The sequence below is a fragment of the Leptinotarsa decemlineata genome, unplaced genomic scaffold, assembly GCF_025532065.1.
Source record: "Leptinotarsa decemlineata unplaced genomic scaffold, Ldec_3_MD MMD2_tig00026299_RagTag_RagTag, whole genome shotgun sequence".
In the NCBI taxonomy this organism is placed as follows: Eukaryota; Metazoa; Arthropoda; class Insecta; order Coleoptera; family Chrysomelidae; genus Leptinotarsa; species Leptinotarsa decemlineata.
The window spans coordinates 9,755,698-9,779,686 of NW_027412676.1; the positions used below are offsets into that span (position 1 = coordinate 9,755,698).

The 23,989-nt window shown below is 33.7% G+C and overlaps 1 protein-coding gene across 5 annotated transcripts in view; it reads right to left on the minus strand.

The window, feature by feature from the left end:
- Window positions 1-23,989, minus strand: part of Cpap1-g (cuticular protein analogous to peritrophins 1-G) — a 70,987-nt gene that overhangs the window by 38,620 nt on the left and 8,378 nt on the right. Inside the window, exon 1 of one of the 5 annotated variants that reach the window (XM_074180569.1) lies at window positions 11,490-11,634. The exons of 1 other annotated variant lie outside the window; for it this stretch is intronic. Coding sequence is in view for 2 of the 4 variants with exons in the window: in XM_074180566.1 (XP_074036667.1) it covers window positions 6,931-7,067 (137 nt within the window). In the remaining 2 variants the exon portion in view is untranslated. Of the gene's footprint in view, window positions 1-6,930; window positions 7,083-8,095; window positions 8,116-8,328; window positions 8,349-11,489; window positions 11,635-23,989 lie in introns of those variants that run through there. 3 more of the 5 variants (XM_074180570.1, XM_074180568.1, XM_074180566.1) reach the window with 3 other exon arrangements.

A 23,989-nucleotide genomic window follows, 5' to 3' on the forward strand; every position in this document is an offset into this window, starting at 1 on the left:
AATTTTGAGAACTTATTTAATGCAAGCTAGAGAAAACACCCAAAATCGGTGTTATATCAGAGGAAATAAACTCTTTGTGAATAACATTGTATATACCATTGAAGACCTGGAATACGAAGAGAACCCACACCTCAAAACTAATAGATATTTCAATGTCATTGTGAAAATGTAATATTTCAATTATTATTATTATTTATGTGTTATTTATAATGTTATTATCTGTCATATTTATGTTATCACGCACAAGTCACTTCTGTGACTTTTGTGATATTGTCTGTTTGTTCAACTAAATTCTCTATCAAATGTATATAATGATATATCTGTGAATAAACATTATTATTATTATATTATTATTATCTTATTTGGATTGACAAAAAAATTTAAATGCGTCATTGATTTGTACATCTGATATAAGGCAGAAACTAATGGAAACGGAACGATGAGGCCAAGGCCACTGCTCCAAACAACCTCGCCTTTTAATGAAGAATTGTTTTTTTTAAATCACCAATAGAGAAATCTCTACATAACGATATTGGGTTAGTTTCATAAAATTCGTCAGCACTTCATCAGTTATAATGTAAAAACATATTTGATATTCCATTTTTCAACTCCGAAGAATTCCAATTCGCGAAATATTAAACAGAGTGCTTTTCAATTTGTGAAAACAACTAACAGTTGGGCTGAAAAGTTGGTAGATTAACAGATTTTTATATAAAATTTGATTCGATTATTGAATATAGTTGCCTTCCAAAGCAGTACAATGATTATAGCTGTCATAAAATTTTTCGATACCATTTTTTTAGTACGATTTGTCTTTTGCTTCAAAATATGCCTCAGTTTCAACGACTACCTCTTCATCGGCGCTAAATTTCTTTCCAGTGAGCAATCTCTTGAGGTGAAAAGTCTGGAGAGTACGGTGGATGCGGAAGCAATTCAATTTTTTTAAGGACAAAAAGCAGGCACCACAGGAAAATCCTTAAGTTCTCCAAATGAAAGAGTTCTTAAACAGTGAAGTTCGAGGTGTACTGAGTTGAACCTCAAAACGATGAGCAGCCGCAGTCCGTCGCGTATTTCTGATACGTACCGTTCTAGGTGGAGTCAAAAGTGCCAAGTCACTTGAACACTTCCTGTATTTGTATCTATGGAAGAGAGACAAATCTCCAACCTTTTTCGATGTTCCAGACTATCGAAATTGCAAGTGATGTTCGCGTCTCCAATCAGGAGGATGGCTCTTTTCTGGATGGAATCCAGCAGCATCAGTGTATGCTTAGTGGCGGAGTTCCTTACATGAGAACAATACTCCAAAGAAGATCTGATCTGAGCTTCAAAAAGCATGAAAATTTGCTGGGGTGTGTACATTTTTCTGGTTCTGAACAGTGTTTCAAGCTTTTGAGAAGCAGCCTTTGCAATTTCAGCTACATGATTGTGCCAAGACATATTGGTGTCCATTTTAACAAACGTATCGAAACAGAAAGCAGAATTGTCTGTTCTGACATTATTATATTCGGTTCGGAGATGTGCCCAACTCATGCACTTTTTCCATCGTTTTCTTGATTTCTTGTGAAATGATGGAGCTCTGTTTCATTCATTGTTACATATCGACGCCTGAATTCGGGTTTTTTATTGTGTAACAGTATCAAACACTGCTCAGAATCAACAATTCGTTGTTTTTTTTTCTGATTGATTCGGCTGTTACTTGTTGAAGATCCATAGTAATTTCAAGAACTACACCTCACGATTTGATCTCCAGAAACTTTGTGCAGATCAAATCGTGAGGTGTAGTTTTTGAAATTCATTGTTGTTTTTGGTCGATTGTGAGCTCGTGCGGCATCCACTTTGAACAGAGCTGTCGCATACCCAAATATTAATGCACGACATGTTCAATACGTTTCTTTGATATCTTCAGAGCCTCAGCTATCTCGATCAATTTCAGTTTGTGTCTTCCAAAATTATTTTGTGAACTTTTTTGTTATTTTCGTCGGTAACAGCCTCTTTGGGGCGGCCACTGTGTGCATTGTCAATGTTTGTCAAGGCAAGCCTTGGCTTCAATAGTTTTTTTTCTCCAAAAAGCAACATTTTATCAACACACGAAACTACTTTTTATCCATTTTCTTCAAACTAACAAAAGTTGCTTCACTTAAAATCTTCTATCCCACAAACTTGAATTCCACATGCTGTGAAATTTGTACAGGTGCCTTTCGAAGGTCACGGTTAACTAAAACTCAGATTGACTCAATACTAGAATACTAGTAGCCCATCTGTGTGATAGCCTACAGACTTTTCAGCCCACCTAATATTTATCTGGCGTGAAAGAATGTAAACCGTAGAAACTTTCAATAAATATGTAAATAATGTGAATTTTCGTCGGCTCACGTTTGTAAAGCTATCTTTCTTCGATATAGCGAATGCAAGCTATTTATCCAAATGAGAGCCTCGCTGGTTAAACGCAAACGTTGACTGATTTGTCTTTCTTTTTCACTTATGGAAGAAAAGGATGCTAGATAAAAGTTTGTATTTCATAGCGTATTTCATTGATGACGCTTGTGTATTCTTTCGTCGACCCAACTGTATAAGCGATTTATTTATATTGAGTGTCCAGTGTACTGATGAAATGTAAATTCTGGCGCACCGCTTGTACGAAGGTGATGTTCACGCTAGATTTAAATCCCTGTAGAATAGATTCATTTGAAAAAGTGGTCTTGAGAAGGAAAAATGTACTCCAAATAAAAGAGTTTTAAAAAAATGTAGTTCAAGTTGAAATAAGTACCAAGAAATAGTAGTTTTAGGTCCCAGTCGGAGATTTAGTCTGACGTAGTGAGCGGAGAAACTACCTAGATTTTGAAAAGACATATTTTTATCCAATTTGAAATAAGTTTCGATTTAAACAGTTTCATTGAGTTTTCTTTTATTTTCACATCGAGTTCTGCTTCATTTACTTTTTTTTAGTTTTTTAGCAGTGAATGGTTTTGTTCACCATCAGCCAGAACTGAAATGTTTTTCACATATTCATTAGTATAGACATTTTTGAAATGTTGACGGTTCGTGAATTAGTAGCTAGTATTCGATCATATAACTGTAAGGACAAGACAGTTCTATTCTCAGCGAAATAATATATTCGATATCTGTTCTTTCCAAATATGTCATTAATTGAAAAACATGCCCATCCCCGGAAACGCCAGCGCTAATAATAAAGAACCATCCATGGTCACTTCTAAAAATCGATCTTTGAAAAAGCTGCAGACATGGACTTCTTATTTTTGATTGCGTTGTATAATTTGTAATCTAATAATTTGATCTTACTTTTGATGGTCGTTAAGGATATTAAAGCATTCCAAATGTACAATAATGTTCTTTTTAACATGTTTCTCCATAATTTTGGACATCACAGGTAGTAAAGGGGGTTATTTGAAATATTATACCTGGCCTTTCTGCCTTTTTCATGAACTGTAATGGTTTTCCAACCGGAAGGAACAGCATTATTTTGTATGACTGGTTGAAGAATTTACAAATCTCTACACAAAGTACAAGTTCGGCGGTTACTTTATTATATTATACAAATCTTTGTTGGTATGTTGCAGGATTCGTTCAATTAGAGATGAGTTGATTGGAAATATTATTATCCGAAAATCAACAGTAAAAATGATTGCTAGTGGCTTCAGCTATATCCATTCTCATCATTTTATGATAAAAATGACCACTTCAAAAGTTTCCGACTGAAGTTAAGACCCAGATGTACACTGGTACATCTGTAAGGTTAGGAGAGATGTTTGTTTATGATGGATGACAAGGTCTACTCTGATTCAATAGCCATCACAATCTTTTAAGAGTGGAAAATACGTAATAAATATTTCGAGAATAACGACCGCAGCCCAAAAGTCACAAGCATACATAAACTGAAGGAAAACAATAAATATATAAGTGATCAGCAGTATTCAATTAATAAAAAAATCATTTACAGAAAATCTGAACAGAAATTAATGAAGTTTTATATTGTCATTGACGTTTGGGCTCAATGGATGAAATGATATTGAGATATTGATATTTCAAATTCTCCTTTATCGCCACTTCAATAAGGTAAAGACGGATTCACACCAAACGGACAAAACCACAACAAAAAACTGTGTCGATTTCAACAAAACAAAAACTTGAATTGTCAAAATAAGAAACTTTGTGTCGCGGGCGACTGTTTTTGTCAACAACGAAATGTTCCGTCGGCAGGCGGAAAGATCAAAATATTTCAGACAGACAAAAATTAATCTGAGTCGCGTGTTTTGTTGTGAAATGTTTTCTATCGTTTTCACCACAAGAATTTTGAAATCTATTTTTCCGTTAACCAGCTGTAGCCCCCCCTACAAACGACAACCCTCAGAAGTCGAAACTTGTGTGAGATAAGCACTAACGAGGTCTTACCTTTAAACATGTGATTCCTAACACGGGTTGGACGATTGGAAGTGAAAATCGATTATCCGGCCTTGCATCCGGCCTTGTTTTCATCATGACTTCATAGACAGTCTAGACTATGTTTTCATAATCGGCTGCGATTTTTTTATAATCAAATCTTTTGAGCGAAAGAAGCGAAAGCGAAAAAAAAGAGATTTAAAATCCGTTTTTCCGTTAACCAGTTAGCGAAAAAAGCAAGATACTATATAAGATCATCCATCGTTAAGAAGACAAATATATTATGGAAGGAATAAAATTATGGCAGATTTGATAAATGATGGAATGAATGGAACTGAGATCATCGTTTCGTAATTTTTCAAGAACGTCCAATCACGAATTCGAGAACTTGTTAAATGTACTGGGACCAAAAATTTTCAAACAGAATATAAATTACAAATATGATATATCCGAACAGTTGTTTGTTGCTTGTGAAAATTCACCTTAAGACTATCAAATAACGAAAAGTGGAACGAATTCGTTGAATTTGCATGCGAAGTTATATACATTTTGACACGTTTTCTCAGATGAACAATAACATGAATTCATGTCGCTTTCTTTTCTACTACATCTATTATCTATTCTTTTTAATTACAATGATGTTAATGAAAACAAAACCACTTGCTTTCTTCGATCAATAATTCCAGTTTGTGGAAACCTATATCGGTTACATTTAAAAATTACAATGATTATTTCAGAACAATTGTCACGCTCAACTCGTTCTTAATTAGTTTGCCCGAGAGCCAAGCAGAACATCTGTTAAATACCAGAAGAAAGCGAAGACAGGGTTGACTAGATTAGAGAGTTCAAAGTAATTTTCAACACATTGACCTAGAAAGCGTCGGAATCACATAAAAAATGATGTTTCACTTCTTCTGAAAATTTTCAAAATATACTTTGTTAGCCCCCCTTTGAGAGTTAAATTTGTCACCCAGGGCTACAAAACATGTACCACAATTACACTTGAAATAATCAGTGTACAAAATATCTTCAACATGTTTATGATTTCGAAGGCTCGCTATGAAGTGTTTACTTGTGCTCTGAATAGATAATGAGTTAAGACGGACTATAAAAAATATGTATTCCATAATAAAGTTTTGAAAACGTACAATGTAATATTCCAAAACCTCTGAACCCTCTTCTCGGCGGACGTCCAACAAAGTTGACGTCTTCAAAAAATGAAATAGTATGCTTCGGATGCTTCGGAATAGTACACTTGCTTAGGATGTTGAAAAGTTGAAATTGTGAAAAAAGTAGTTATGTCAGATACGGTCTATGGACTATTGAGGATTGGGAATACAAAATAATTAAATTGAAAAAAATATAAGAGAGTAAACGAGCTCGGCCACAACTTTTCGATTTTGAAGTCAGTAAGGAAATATTTAGATTGTAAATTGATGGATGTAGCCATTACTACGTGATAGGAAATCATGATGAAGAAAAGAGAATCGAAACTTTCTATGTTTTTTACCACTTTTATTTGTAACTAACGTTACTGCAGTTTCGTCCTATAAGGACATTTTCAAACAATGATTGATTACATTAGATTGAGTACCTGAATTTTTATTCAGTAGTGACAATGTGGATATGCTAATTTGAAAACCCGTGAGTAAACTAAATCAATTTAATCATTTAACAGGTTGCATCCGCAGTGTTTATGTTTGTGAATTTCCAAGGATTCCAAATAATTGAGTTTGCAACCCTTCCTTGCATAGATAAACTCCAAATTTCTCCAACTTGTCCACTTTATCTTTGGCATTGAAAAGAAAATGGCATGCGGTCTAGAGGCCACTTCAGAGGCCTTCAGACCACATGCCAGATTTCCTTTTCAATGCCAAAGATACAGTGGACAAGTTGGAAAAAACTGGAGTTTATAAGCTTAAGTGTCCGGAGTGTATTAGTGTTTATGTGGGACAATCTGGTCGAAATTTCCAAAAACGGTATACTGAACATGGAAGGTCCTTCAAACTAGTTCTTGAATCTAAACGATACGGGAATTGTACACTATGCAAGGAAGGGTTGCAAACTAATTTATTTGGAATCCTTGGAAACTCACAAGTATAAACATTATACTTGTGTTTACTAATACCTAAATCCATCTGCAAATCAATTTTGACATCATTGTGATTTAGTGCATGTCTTCGAATATATCCTATTTTCAACTTGAATATTTCGTCCACAGTCAATAAATATATGAAAATCTCATTGTTCTCAATCATCAAGAGACTACACAAATATATATACTCAGTTAGAACATATATTGTAAAATATCACCAAACCGCTATTTTAACGCCTCAGCACGTTTTTTAATCATCAAGTGATCATCTTCAAGAGGAAGATCAAACTGGTGATCGAAACACGTGTCTATGTGTTAAAATAACGATTTGGTGTTGGAAAAAACTCCAGTAATATTCAATGTTATATTAACATTCTCTGGTTCTTAATAAACTGAGAAATTTCTATATTTGAAACCAGTGATTATATATCAAGTACCTTATTCTATTTTCTTTTTCTGTGTCAGTGGTGTCGAGTCCTATGAGATTATTATCCTCGTGTTCCGGGTATGTTATGTTACTAACTCTCAGAAGTAACTCTGAAGCTTCATGGCTATTCGTAACCCTGTCATCCATATAATGTAGACAAATTCTCATTAGAAAAACGCGAATTCGAACTTGGTGTATTTGGGTCAAGAGAAGGGCACACTACCACTACGCCATTATTATCGTCCAAATTAGGGCTTCAACAATGGATATAACAATTCAGAATGGGGAATGTTCCTCAATTTGGGTTATTACAGCAAATGCAAGTTTGAACAGAATAAAGTTGAGTTTAATTCATGAGTTTTTCAAATTCACTTCAAAAAGTATTCAAATTGATGTTTCAAATGTTGGGTTTTGATTTTTAAAGGGATTTGGTTCTAATTCACAAATTGGCAACAGCGCCTATATCAAATTGAAATAATTTATACGTACCTAGATATTTCACTTTAAAAAAGGAAAATTATCTTTATAAATCAACAATTAAGGCAAAATATAAATTATAGTTCAATACCACCTCCACAAGCCACATAAACAACAGTTGTTTTGTTATTCATTTATATATAGGAAGATAGTTTCGGTGCACAAAATGTCATCTGTCACAGAATATCTCGGAAGTCGTAACATAAGTGAACAGAACAGCACGCCTCTGAAATATGTCATCTTTGTTTGTCTCATACAGGTAACAGATTCATTGTCCTTTATTAGCTATAACCGAATCCCTTTAAATGTTGAATGCATTATTTCATTCCTCTTTTTCAAGTATTTAAATAATTTTTCAAAGAAAAAGGTTGAAATGATAAGTTTAAAACGCGTTGTTTTGAGCTCTTTCATGAAAACTACTTGATTTTCGTCAGGAGGAACATTCCCCATTTCAGTAATGGTTAGACATCATAAAAAACATATGCCACGGTTCAAATAATCTCCATCCATAAGTATTTTGTACATACTGTGTCCTGCATAATATTTTCACTAAAACATTATTCAGTAGATAGTAATCCTTTAAGTTGTAGGAATATTCTTTATTGATTTGTTCTATGAAATAAATAATTGAGAAACATTTGGTCCTCAGTTTATATTCTTCAGGTTAATTGTACAAAATGCAGTATTTGTTTACATACCCCATGCGGTTCCTGAATCCGTGAAAGCAAATTATAAAAAAGTTTCAACACGTAACAATCAAGGACCAAATGATAAAATCAGAGAATATTCTCAATATATCCTTGATGATACTAGAATGGTATTCGGGAGTGTTTAAATGTAATGAATGGAAAATGAAAGATGTACATCAGAAGGTCAAAGACAAGTTTTGTTACATAAAATGTTAGTTTATATAACTATTTTTAGATATTACCTACAACTAAAACGAGATGAACTTCACAACACCAATGAAGATCCAGAAATGGGCACGATTTATTGCCGCTGTAAATATATTTCATATTCTATACCGACGGTTAAATAACAGAACAACTAAATTCAACAAAATTTCATGAATCACAAATAATTCAATGTATATGGATTCTACTATTTAACTATAATAAGAATTCAAATTAGGTTGAATATAATTGGTTCAATATTCATCTCGTTATTCGAAGTTGTAAAATGTGAATCATTTAAGAGCCATTGAGTAAGAATGCAATTTTGTTCATGTAGTAACCAAGTCAGCCTTTTATTGAAATTGTGTAATTTCCATCGACAATAAAAAAGAAACAGGATTAGTCGGGGTCGGTTGAGAAGGGAATTCAATAATAGTGATTTCATATTATGACATTCAATTGTTTTCTGATCGTAAAATTAAGATAACGATAAAAACATTTTTACAAGTTAAAATACTATTTCTCTTGTAATTTTTTCATTTCACTGTAGCTGTTTTCGAATAATTATCAGATAAAATAGATCTCGGATGTGATATTGCTCATACCGAGTCATTTCAATTCTATAATTTTGAAAAGAAATTAAAAATAGAGATAGATAGTAAATAAATTAATTGTTTTAAAAAATAGTTATTAGTTGGGAAAGACCGATTTTGGCTTTCACTTCTCCGTCTATATACAAAAAAAATGTGGGAATTCTCCAAAGAGAGGAAAAAAAAAATAATTTCAAAATGAACTCTATACATATATATGTATGTGTGTTGGATAGTTAAATTTTCAGTCTATTCTTGTAAGGGTACTGAGATAATTTCGTGATTTTGAAAATACTGATATCCAAAATGATTGACTAAATTTCTATACCCACGTACAGGCGATGCCTATGTGAGTTTTCACTTTTATTCGTTCATTTAGTACAACATTGTAATTATTATTATTTTCAATATGTTACATAGTCTGTTCTAACGTTAACTAGTCATTGTTCTGATGTAGGTACTTGGATGATGCATATATCATTATTAATATTCAAAAAGTAGCATTCGATAAATGTTGAATGTAAACTCGATGACAGAACTTGGAAAAAACTACAACACAGTTTGAAAAAGATTGTTACTTTGAAATTTTTCCGCATTCTTAGAAAACACTGCGGCCTTATAAGCTTATCTATCAATGTTTGTATAGGTCCAGTGGCTGGACCTGTATCTGTTCCTTTGTCGCAGTGCCTGCAACTGAGTTGTTTTTCTCCGAAATAGAGCCCTATTTTGCCCACTTGACATATAATTATTATGAGCCGATCCCTACCCTTTCAAACAGTATATCAGTTTGTTTGAAAGTGGTTTACAATTTTTATTCAGTTCTTTTCTCAAAAATTCCTTTATGAAGGTTTTCCCTTTAGTGTTCCCGAGTATACTTCCAGTATTATCTATATTTCTCACTGACCTATTTCCTGATCTGGCCTCATACATGAATTGATGTTCTATGTTTGATAACTTCATCATTGTTTTATTAATTCTTGTTATTCTTGAGTGTCCTGACACCCAGTATAGAACCAATTTATTCTTACTGGTCAGTTCTTTCAGTTCGGCATGATATGTCACTTTTGGGATCATCAAGAAAAGACAGTAGTGATTACAAAGAAAAATATTGGAATAGAAGAATAACTGAAATAAATCTCAGTAATATACATATAAAAGAAATGATTTAGATAAAATTTAAATTGATGGTGTATAACTGGTGTATATATAATTTCATAAATTTCAGATATCCAATTCTAGTATTGCGCGGAGAAGAATCACTTATGAAGGATAATTGTTTTGCTTCATAGATAATTGATTCCAACTGACTTTTACTTTTGAAATTTTCATTTTTAATTTTTCACCAATTATTTTCCAACATATTCAAAAACTAATTATTCCGTCCATATCTTATAGGAATCCTGCAGAGTACTATTTTAATTTTTGTTGTCACATTTACTATTCAGTCTGCATGTTAAGTTGTAATATACCATAATTCCAAAATAGAAGGCACTGACTGACGTTTTTACAGTGGTGTACGGAAACTATACTAAACAGATAAGAAAAAATTAAGATAAAATATGTAGAATCACAACCTTGACAACAATCTTTTTGTTTTAGAAAACTACTATGTAATCAAAAGTTTGATAAAAAATTAAGTAATATTGAATTAGCTGCGAGGAATTCTTTCAAAAGAATTATCAGTTTTTAGGAAAGAAGAAAGTAGAAAAATACAAAACACTTGTAGAAGATTTACTTGAAAACTAATGCAGAATGGGATGTCGCAGGTCTCTCAAAATTCATTTCTTGCACTCCCATTTAATTTTTTCCCAGAAAATTTGGGTGCTGTCAGTGACGAACAAGGGGAAAGTTTCCTCCAAGACATACTGACAATGGAGTAACCTTACCAAGGCAGATGGGATGCAGCAATGATGGGGGATTATTGTTGGTTCCTTAAGAGGGAAAACGATGAAACATATAAACGAAAGTCAACATTTGCAAAAAGGTTATGCACAAAAGACTTCATTTGAATTTTTTTTTTCATGTGTATTGTAAATAAAGTCTGTTATTCTCAAAATATATTGTTTTCTTTCTTGTTTTGATTTTATATTTCCCTTTAATATGTGGAAATTTTTGTATAAAATAAAAATAAAAAAACTATAACTCAAAAACTTCACGTGATGGAAAATATTTGATATTGAAGTCGCAGTCAGGATGCTTTTAACGCTCATGAATAGCCATTATAATATTAGTCGCAACTTTTTTTATTTGTTAACTAGTGTATTGGACACTGATTAAAACATACGGAAAGGTATCACTTGTGATTTGTTTATTCCTTTTGCAAAATTGCAGATATATATGAAAATATTGTTTTTAATCAAAAGGTATTGACGATGACAGAATATTATGAAGATAATTTGAAAAATGGAAAAACTTGTTTCATTTTAATGAGGCTGAATAATCGATTATTACCTATGTTCTTCTTTTTTTCTTTTGAGAAATTTCAGAAATTTTTATTGTTTATGGGTATAACATAGCAATGTTAGCATAGCAGGTCTTCAATTTCGAATCCCGTCTCCAAAGTATGCACAAATATGGTTCAATCAATAAATCAAACTTGAAATACTCACTTGTTACTGAAATCAATATCCACTATACTCGTATTATCAAGAACTTGTAAAGTAGACGGTCAGCAGACAACTAAATAATCCGATTATTGAATGAGAAATTTTGCGTGAAAGTAAAACAAGAGGGAGAGTGCCTCAAAACTTTCGCGTCCATGCCGCTCGCGGCCTTTGCTTTAGGTTCCGGACACAAATCAGGCGTATAGTTCGAGGACGATTGTTGAAAATTTTAGGATGTATTAGATTGTTTCAGAAGTTTTGTCCGTTTTAATGTCATGCGTTTTTGTAGATCATATCTCGATAAATATTTATTCTACTGTGCCGGAGTATGTATACTAATCGATAGAGAATTTTGTACATGGAAGCTGTTACACTTTTTTTACAAATTTCAATTTATTGCCTCTGTTCGCTTTATTGCTCACTATAAGATGTCATTAAGGAATTTTTGGCCAAGTTTTCTGTATGAATTCAAATTGAACCAAAGCGCTGACGAAACAGCCCGAAAAATTAACCAGTCATTTGGCAATGTGGTGTTAATGGACGCACTGTTCGACGTTGGTTTGCGAAATTTCCTTCCGGAGATTTAAGTTTCGAAGATGAGCTCCAAAGTGATCGACCTACAGTAATATCAGTGATTTCAAAAATCATGGAGAAAGTCGTAAACCACCATATCCTCAAATATTTGGAAGGCTTCAACATCTTGAGCGATCTTCAGTATGGCTTTCAGTAACAAAAATCAACAGGTGACCTTCTATCCAATGTCACCCATATTTGAGATAACGCAATCGAGAAACATGGAGAATCAAGAGCTGTTGCGCTTTATATTTCTCAGGCCTTTGACGCTGGTGTTCCCCAGAGATCCATATTGTCTCCAACCCTCCTTTTATTGTATATCAACGACTTATTGGAAAAAACCAAGAATCCAATATATTGCTTTGCTGTGACAGTACGCGTGTCTCGTCATTTCATTTGTATTCCAGGACATCGGCTACGGAGACACATCTTCAACGGCAGCAGGAGGTTGCATATCTCAGTGACGATCTAAAAGTGATTTCGAATTGAGGTGAGAATAATCAGATTCAATTCAATGCCACAAAAACCCTGGCATCAGTTTTCTCCAAGAAGATGAATGTCTCCGAACTGGATATAATGATGTCAGGTCAGATAGTTCCGCTTTCTGCTTCGATAAGTTTGTTGGGGGTTAAAATGGACACCAATATGTCTTGGCACAATCATGTCGCTGGAATTGTAAAGGCTGCTTCTCAAAAGATTGGAACCCTGAACCCTGTACAGAAAACTGTACATACCTCAACAACTTTTAATGATTCACAAAGCTCAGATCAGACCTTCTTTGAAGTATTGTTCTCATGTATGGAGCTCTGCCCCAAACATGCCCTGAAGATGCTGGATTCCATCCAGAAAAGAGCAATCCACCTGACTGGAGACGCCAACATCACGTGCAACCTCGATAGTCTCGAACATCGAAGAAAGGTGGAATCAAATAAACTTCCAAGTGAATTTAATTTTCAGCAATTCAAATCCAATGTGAATCGCTACTTTCGCCTTAAGGATTTTCCTCTAGTGCTTGTGTTTTGTCCTTGAAAAAATCCAGGACGAGGAGACTAACCCATAGTTTGGCAGAAAAACTGGGCGTCAGCTCCCATGCCGTTTTTGATGGTCTAGAACGTATTGGAACAATAGACAAAAATTGTCACGTTTCGAGGTATGTTCTTCTTTACTTTGGCGCAAACGAAACAATCTTTTTTGGATCGGACCATCACGTGTGATGAAAAGTGGTTCCTCTACGAGTCTACGGCAACAGAAGGCATTGGTTGAACACCGATGAGCCATCCAGGTACTTTCCAAAGGCGAGTTAATACTCACTAAAAAAGACCATGGTCAGCAGCTGGTGTGATTTACTATTACTTTCTGCAACCGGGCCAAACCATCACAGCGGAGTCAAATGGTGACGAAATCAACAAAATATATCGAAAATTACGTCAGCAGCAGCCGGCTCTGCTCAACGATAACGCCCGTCGTGTGGACGGGCGTTATCGTTGACGGTAACGATAACGTTGACGGTAACGATAACGTTGACGGTAACGATAACGCCCGTCCACACGACGGGCGTTATCGTTACCGTCATAAAATTGAATGAATTGAGGTTCGAACTTCTGTCTCATCCACCATACTTCCCAGATCACTCGTCAACCGACTACCACCTTTTCAAACACTTCGATAACTTTCTCACTGGTAGAACCTTAGCCAGTTAGGACCAAGTAAAACGGCCTTCGTCGACTTCATCGAATCCCAAGCGCCAAATTTTTATGCTGACGGATTTATCGACTTGTGTTGGCGGGTGATAACTGCCAGTATCCACAATCGAAGGCGATGTGGATACTAACAATCGAAAGGTCTTGAAGTAACTTTGTTTGGAATCTTTTAATTTTTAATTTTCATTTCTTGGTAATAATTTTTTAATTTTCATCTTGTGTTAATAGTTTAATTTTTGATTGTTGCTTGTATTTTATTTTAATTTCAGTTTTAATATAGCAATATAGAGAAATGAAAATGTCTATGTTTTTTACCACTTTTAATTGTAACTAATGCTTCGTCCTATATGGACATTCTCAAACGCATACAATAAACTAACAATGATTCATTACATTCGCCAAAATATACCATTCAGGTACTTGATTGAGTACCTGAATTTACAGTTCACAATGCGGATGTGCCATTTTAAAAACCGGAGAGTAAATTGAATCGATTTGATCATTCAACAGGTTGCACCTGCAATGTTTATGCTTGTTAATTTCCAAGGATTCTAAATAATTGAGTTTGCAACCCTTCCTTGCATAGTGCAGAATTTCCGTATCGTTTAGATTCGGTAACTTGTGGCTGCATGCCAAGGAATGTTTTGAAAACGTCGAATCATTTTTACTTGTCTGAAGGACCTTTCATGTTCAGCATACCGTTTTTGAAAATTTCGTCCGCATTGTCCCACATAAACACTATTACACTCCGGACACTTGAGCTTATAAACTCCAGATTTTTCCAACTTGTCGACCTTATCTTTGGCATTGAAAAGGAAATGAGATAACTTGGCATGTGGTCTGAATGCTACTTCCACATTGTTTTTTCTGAAGAAACCTGCGATTATTTCTGTTCTTTTTCCAAAATATGTTAGCGTTGCCCATTTCTTGATTTCTGGTTGTTTGACTGAGGATATATTAATCAGTAAGTGAATTTCCGGCTTTGTTTTCTGACTAACTTCTGGATAGTATCTGCGTTGAAACCATTATTATGACCTATCTGTGTAATTGTATCAATTTCCCTAGCTAGATTGTCCGCAGACAAAGGCAGTGAGAAAGCAAGCATACTCAATAAAGTACCTGAATGGTATATATTGGCAAATGTAATGAATCATTGTTAGTTTATTGTATTAGTTTGAGAATGTCCATATAGGACAAAACTACAGTAACGTTAGTTACAATTAAAAGTGGTAAAAAACATAGAAATTTTCATTTCTCTTTTCATTATGATCTACCACGTAGTAACATCAATTTACTTAATATAATTGTTATTTTTTAGCTAATCTTTTTTAATTTTCTACATATTCTTTCAGAGATTTCAAATCAATTTATATCATATTAGACAATGGAAGTCCGAACTAATGAAATATATTTTGCTATATTTTGTTTTTATATTTTTCTCCTAATTTCAAAGCGCATTTGCTTTAAAAAAAAAACCTTCATGAGTTCTGTAATATCGTAACTAGCGTTCAGTCTGATTTTCGTTCTCAACCGATAAAAATAATATCACATGTTCAGTTTTATTATTAGATTTTATCAAAACTTTTGATACTTCAGACCGCGGTCTTTCATCTTATAAAATGTTGTTTGGAACCGACTTCGTGTGTCCTTGATCACTGGATCTGCAGTTCTGAACATCAATCATGGAGTTCTACAAGGTTCCATTTTTGGACCTCTTTCAATTATATTCTATATTTTAAATTCCTACGAATATATGATATATTATAATATCAGGGGACAATGACATCAGTGTACATGACGCCATTCAGGTGTTTGAGAAGAAAAAATTTGATATTCGACACGAAACCGACATTGAAACCGATATTTCTACTAATGAAATAATTGAAAATCCATATAGGTTCAACCAAAAATGAAAACAAATCAAAAATTTCAAATAGAACACTGTGTATTTTTAGATCATTTGATAAGACATGAAATTCTCTTTTCGGTAGTATATCACAAGTGATCATTTCTATTCAAAATGTAACGTAAAATCCATTTTCTTCCAATTCAATATTGTCAACTGCAACTAAAATATTGTCAAACAAGTTGATATGGAGAAAAGTTAAAATTATTCACAAATTCTTGTGTAATTTTTTGATTCGTTCATCTCGACACTGGAAAGTGATAAATATGAAAGGATATATTTTTAGGAGAGAATAATTTTCAGAAAAGTTTTTAGCCCCCTAGTTCTCTATCTTGATACAAAAAATGTGGGAATCTTCCAAAAAAAAAAAGGAAGAATAAATTTCAAAACATTAACTATGTACAGGGATGTGTAGAGCATGCAAAGAAGTTACTTTCAGACAAAAACTGAAAGAAAAAGTCCTCTCGAAACACATATTTTCATATAAATTACACCAAAGAAAAATATTTTCGAAACAAATACTTTTATGTGAAAGCAGAATTATATGAAAAACACTTTTCTTTATTCTGGTTGCATTCCAAGCATTTGTAATGGAATCAAATCAGATATCATTCACAGGATTTCTACACAATATATTTAATGAAAGAAGTGAAATTTCACTTACATGGAACACTGTCATCCCCACTGCCAGACATCCGATGTTTCGCCGTAGAACACTTGCCTTATCAGCTCTTCAGTAGCAAATACGGATAACATTATAAGAAAAAACACTCAATTCATTCATAATTATAACGATTTTGTAACGGAATGGGTTGAATTCACCCATGTCATCGATTCTCTAATTTCCTCAAATCCCAGCCATAGCAATCTTTTATAAATTGAAAGGGTTATATTTTTAGGAGAAATTGATTTTTGGGAAAAAAATGTATGGCCTTCTACTCCATCTTGAAACAAAAAAGTGGGAATCTTCCAAAGAAAGGAAGGAATCAATTTAAAAATTTAACTCGATACAAAGATGTATCTATCATGCAAAGAAGTAACTTCCAGACACAAATTGGAAGGAAAAGCCCTCTCGAAACAGCTATTTTCATATAAACATTTAATTACACGAAAGAAAAATACGTTCGAAACAAATACTTTCTTGTAACTCAATGCTTAAATGAAAGAGATAATATATGAGAAAGATAATACTTCATTTGGAACACTGTCATCCTCAATTTCGGACATCGATGTTTCGGAATAAGACACTTATTGCCTCTTCAGCACCAAACTGGATGATATTACAGAATGAAGCACTTCAGTCATTCATAAAATCACGACCTCATGTCAGGAATGAGTTGAATCTTGAACGACACGTTCCTAAAGATAAAAAATATAAAATAATAATTAATTGAAATAAGTTCATTGATTTATTTTTATTCCGAAATAATTCCAGAGAAAAACAGAATGAAAAATATGAGTTTATCTCAATGATGAATCAAAAAAATATTAAATATCATCAATCATTTGTATGAGTAATTCAACTGCTAGGGCACCAGAGGGTGTATATTTCAATTGAAATGTCTGAAAATTTTAGAAGAAATATCGAAATACTAAATTGTTTATGTGAAAACATTCGCATTTTTTCTGTTGATCAAACAGTTTGATGCTTTGATTCTTAAAAGGTTACTATGGACTGTATATTGGGATTTAACACAGAGACTATATTGTACAATTTTTTTCCTTCCAATATCAGTTTCACCAGCTGCTTCTAGCAGCTGTCGCCTACACTTTCACATCTATAAAAGCAACTCATTTTGGGATATTTTCATTGTAAATTTCATGGATAGCCCCACACGCTTGACGTTTTACAATTTATTTCTACCTACATTTTCTATTTGTAATTCCAACATCAATTGACTATATATCATATGACAGAGTTATCTTCAGGGTTAATATTATCAGGTTGTTTCAAAATATTTATCTGTTGTTAGAGTCTACTTCAAACTATAATATCTCAGTGAATACTTGTTCAATTCAATCAAATGAGCGCCATTTCAATCAGTGCACTTTTGCCAACGTAACACAAGTCGATTCATTCCGTCAGCATACAATTTGTGTGCTCAGGATTCAATGAAGTCGACGAAGGCCGTTTTACCTGGTCCTAACTGCAGAAGGTTCTATCGGTGAGAAAGTACTTGAAAAGATGGTAGTCGGTTGGTGAAAAGTCTGGGGAGTATGGTGGGTGAGGCAGAACTTCAACGGTCAATTCGTTTAATTTTCGGACACTGATTTTTGAAACGTACGGACGGACGTTCTCGTAGAACAGGATCGACGTAATTTTCGAAACATATAATCAATTCCCTCCTGTTGTGATAGTTTGGCCCGTTTGCTGAATCACACCAGTCGCTGACCACCATACAGTAACCATGGTCTTTTTTTGGTCGGTTTTCGCCTTTGAGAAGTGTTTCGATGGCTCATCGGTGTCCTGCTACTATTCTGATCGTCTCATGTTGTCGTAGAGCATCCACTTTTTATCATACGTGACGATTAGATCCAAAAAAAGTTCGTTTTGGTTGCGCAAAAGCAAAGAATAACGGAACTAGAAACCTGACAATCTGTGGCTCGTTCAAACTTTCCAAAACGTTTTAAACCATCAAAAACCGCATGGGAGCAGACGCCCAGTTCTTCAGATCAGTCTCCACCAGGGTTCTCAAATCCTCGTCTTAGATTACTGTAAGTCAGGGCTCATCTGCGAGGCTAAAATGTCCGAATCGAAATTTCGCAAAGCATCGTCAAACAGTGCGTTCATTAACACTATCATTGCCAAATTCCTGGTTAACTTTTCGAACGGTTCCGGCAGCGCTTTGGGTCAATTTGAATTCGTAGAGAAAAATTGGCAGAAATTCGTTTTACAACATATATACAATTGATACTTTTGTTATGGACTTGTCCCGTTACAGTCCATCCAAGATGCGTTTCTATGGCAACAAGTCCATTATTCAAAAAACAATCGTATTTTTTCCAATTTTACTGATTTTTCTATTGCCGATTTGTGGGAATTAGATGTTTTGGGTATAAAGAAGCCCGCAAATACCACACCAAAAGAAATTATTGATTTTAAAACGGAAAAGTATTAAAAAAAAACGGTTTTGCAAACAGATGATGGCAGATATCAAGTAAATCTTTCTTGGAAAGAAGGTCATCCGAAACTTTCTAACAACAAAAAAATAGCTGAAGCAAGTTTATTGTCTTCAACAAAAAAGGGAATTAGTTCAGGAAAATTTTAAGAATAAAAACATTATTTTAAATGATATTAGATAAATAATCCTCCACAAGAAGTTAAATTCTTGCTAGGGGCAGATTTGATGGAGTTGAAACCGAAAAATGGACCCTTACCTAAACGATAGGACAAAAAGTGAATAAGTACACAATGTGGATTGTATACAAACCTAATCCAGATAATTATACCTCTAAAATTGCTGTTCTACTAATGTACGAAATGAGAGGATGACCATTACTATTTGCAGTGCATTCCCGGGACCAGGTGCGATAAACATATTATACACCTTCAACCCCATGGCAGAGTATGTAAGACTAGAAAAAACTGGTCATGTGGACTTTGAGTTTGACAAATTCACGAGGAAACACAGGAAACAATATATCAATGAGAATGAACATACACTGAGGAAAGAAATTTTCAGGCAAAATATTAGATTCATTCACTCAGGCGAGAAGAAGAAGAGTGTCAGTTATATATTCTGACAACGCGACAAATTTTATTGGAGCAAAAAATTATTTGAAGAAGATGGACTGGAACAAAGTTATGGACTACTCTACAGTTAGAAAAATCAAATGGCATCAGAATCCTCCAACAACCGTTTGGTGGGGCGGTTGGTGACAACGCAGGGTCACAGTAATTAAGGAATTACTTCGTAAAAATTCAGGAAAAGCAACTTCAACATATGAAGAATTGATGACGACTTTATGCGATTGTGAAGCCGTAATTAATGCAAGAACTTTAATTTATATTTCGTATGAAGATAATTTAAAACCTCTCAGCCCTTCTATGTTCATTTCGGATATATCTACCAGTGAAACTCCAGATTTCGATATCATAGACAGACATCATTTAGTGAAACGACATCGATACCTGCAAAAGATAAGAGATGGTCTCCGAAGCCGATTCAGAAAGAAGTATCTAGCGGAACTCGTACGTACTGATCAAAGGAAAATAGGTAGTTTGAACATTAAAGATGTGGTTCTTGTCAGCAGCAACAATGTGTCGAATAAACGAAAAAGGCCAAAAAATTTAAATTTCGAAAAAAAAAATTAACAGCATCAATGTATAGAGTACAAAATTATCGATCGATCAGTATTCACCACGACACAATAAAATAAATTTTTATTGAGATATGGAGCTATAAAAACGCATAACATTAAAACAGGCAAAATGTTTGAAATAACCTAATACAAACTTCAATTTTCTAACTGCAACATATTCAGTTCGATAAAGAATGTCAAGAATAAGAATACAGTTTAATCGGTAGATCGGCAGCCGATCGGTTCGACGTGGGTGCTTTGTTCACTCACTCGAATTGACCGCCGTGTTAGTCGGTGGTTCAAGCCCCAAACTGAACGATCGATTTTCACTTGCTATCGTCCAACCCGTGTTAAGAATCACACGTTAAAAGGTAAGACCTCGTTAATCCTTAGCTCGCACAAGTTTCGATTTCTGAGGGTTGTCGCTAGTAGGGGTGCGACAGCTGGTTAACATAAAAACAGATTTTAAACAGACAGACAGATTAACATTGTCCATTCATTTGAACTTGAATAATGGTTCCTGAAATGTACTTTGTGAGATTCCATTAACGACAATGCGGGGAGGAAGAAGGTCGAGAGACACAATTTCCGAACATATAGGTAGAGAACCCACTCAATGTATAATATAATAGTCAAATGTTATTCCTATAAGATAATCAAAATCTTAACGATTCCATCCATATAAAATAATACCACTAGGTACATGAGGATGATGATGAGGATGATTAGATATGTTTTTAGATTTGTAAAGACGCAACTTCCCTTTTAACAAATAAAAAAATTGTCAATAGACAGATGAAGGTTATTTGTTTAATGTTCACTAATTATTGAACTGGTTAAACAAAATAATTCGCCTGGGAAAAAACTTACATATTTAGCAAGATGGAGGCCTTTCACAACAGTTTACGTCCGTAAGACATTTTCTAATGAATTGAATTGGAAGAAGAGAAACTATAGAATAGCCAATAGATCATGTCATCCAATACTTTTATATTTTTGAATTTTTATTTTACCTCAATCAGACACATTCATTTGGAAATTTGTATAAAGAAAGTATGCACATTTATCATTTAGTTACTTCTCAAATGTTAAAAAACTTTCGTGAAATTTGAATGACTTATTCAAGAGATGTTATGAAAAAACATGTATTTTTGTGTATATTTCAAATATGTTGAAAATATTGGTCCTATATGCTCTTAATAAAAATAATATAATATAAATATAATAATTGGAACTACGTGGATCCCAAATAAACTCAATAACAAACTGTATGCATTGTACATAAACTAGATTAACAAATAAAGTTGTTTGTAATGTAAGATGTGTGTTCGTGGCCTGCCTCTTGCCATGTTAAAGTATTAGTTCGTATCTTTTAGTTCAGTTTTATTATTACCATTATAAACTATACACTAAATTACTCATGTAATTATGAACATCTTTCCGTTTCTATGTCTTTTTACTGCAGCATTTTAGAAAAACATTTGAATGCAAGTATCTACTATTCCAAACACTGGTGACATAGTAGAATCTCTAGAAGCATTTCATACTCTTTTTTTTTCTTTGTCTTGCGATCAAGTATTCTCAAGTTACTTTCCAGTTTATGTTATTACACTTTAGGACTGTTAATATGCACTCTTTACTTCTGTAGTTCTACGAATTATAATAATTGTAAGTATGGAAAACATGCAATTATAGGTTAGCCACTACTAGATTTTCTTCCTTCTAAATGAATAACTAGATCTATATATTTTTGTTCAGTGATAAACCTAAGATATAGTCCTGATATACACAAGTAGTAGGTATATTGTTTCATCGACCACCACTATATCAGAAGTTCTGATATACAGGATGAATCTCCAGGAACTGCTTCGATCGATTGTGGGAAAACTATAATTAGGTAAAATCTGAAAATTTGACAATATACTAAAGTCAATGGGAGCAACTCTGCCATGATGTTTGGCAGACCCTACAATAATTATTAATTCTTCCTAAAAAGAATCCTTCATTATTATGTTTTGAACAGGTTCCTTGCAGAATAGAACTAAATTTAATAGACCTAATATGGAATTTCGATAATTATTGATACATCGTGGTGCAAAAAAATTAAAATTAAATTCAATAAACCGTATATAATAATTTTTTTCAAATGGAAACTTCGTATAGGGATACCTATTCCGAAAATTAGTAGTTTTTGATAGTTTAGTTGCAATTTAATATTTTTCTATCGACAGAATACTTACTATAAAGTTTATGAATTCTATCAGTTGGCCATGACGATGTGGCTTTAGGAAAAATTGATACGATAAGGATTGAAAATTGTCAATAATAAATCATGGCGGGACAATTGAATTATATAAGCGAAAACTATTCAAATTCATTTATCATTTACAGATAATGTGATAAAGTTATTTCAAGGACATGTGATACATTTATGACCCGATATCCGGAAAAAAAGACACCATCACCAACTACCTACTGTCAGCAAAATTATACAAAACTTTTTTGATGTAGGTATAAACCTAAATATGTCAAAAACGGTTAGACATAGATAAGTATAAGACATTACGTACAAAAAGTATTCTGATGTAGAATCCAAAAATGTAATGATATATAGGATGTTCCATTTGAAATAATGAAGTTGACACCTACTTCCGGTATAACCGGAAGTGCCGCCATCTTATTATCAAATTTTCAGATTTTTCTCAAAATCGATCGATGCTGTTCCTGGAGATTCACCCTGTATTATTTTGTATGAATACAAGCCCCCGTATCTTAGTATGACATTTTTCCACATATGGAAACATCAACTTCATAATAAATATTGAAAGATAAATGTTATATCCATGAATTTGGCTCCATACTATCACTGAGTTTGTAGAAAATCGCTTTCAGGTAACGTTGGACGATAAAAATTTTAAGATATAACACATTTATTGATCATGCATTCGTTTTTTGCTGATATACGATCTTAGAAATAACATTCACTTTGAGCACGCTCATGAAACGCACCATTGAATACCGAAATAGGTTCAAGAATTTCTCACTTCTTTGGTTTCATCAAAATGGAATTGGGCGAAATAATATTTGATGAATTCAATCTTTCATTAATCATCTGATTTCATACTCAATAATTTTCTCGATCAGGTATGAAGAAAAGAGTACAAATCTGTTCTGCTTATTGTCAGCGTCATTCATTTTTAGATGCGAAAATTAAAATGTAAAATGTCTATGTGTCAGGATCAATAGATTCATTACCATCATACTTCGGGAAAATCCCCCAATTTCGCACGGATCTGCTATATCTGCTATCAAAAGGAGTTGACTCATCGGAAAACAGCAAAAAACGAAACATGATTAGATTGAACTTGATGACTACCTGAAACTTAATTGCTGAAACATTTTTATGCAAGAAACCCACGAATAAAACTGTTTAATCAAAGGCTACTTTATGGTAAATAGCTTCTCGTCAACCACATACAGAGTGGTCCAACGAAAAGTATGCACCTTGCTTTTCTCCTTTTTTTGTAACTTAACGCAAAAATGCTCGGACAGGTCAATTTTGCTTTTGAGGGGGACACATTTTAGATGTATTTTTCTACCTGTGCCTTCAACCCCCTAGCGAGGGTAACAACCCTAAAATTTTAAATCAAAAGTGGGGTCGAGTGATATATCACTTGAAAGGGCACAACATTATCTTTCCAATGATAACTAATTTGTTGTATTTCACTCAAACATGTAGGTATTATGAAGAAAAACAACTACAACCCAGTACTTTGAAATGTGTAATTGCTGAAGTAGGATTCTACTAAATCCTACTTCAGCAAGTGCTGAAAATGTGATCCATTTGCTTCCATACAATAATACAGATTTTGTTCAAATCTATTCCTTACATTCTGTAGCATATCAGGTGTTTATACTTCTGCACTCTGCTGTAATTCGTTGGCGAAGATCTTCTATGGACTCGGACTGCGTAGCAAAATATTTATTTTTCAAGTGTCCCCAAAGGAAAAAGTCTAAGGGCAATA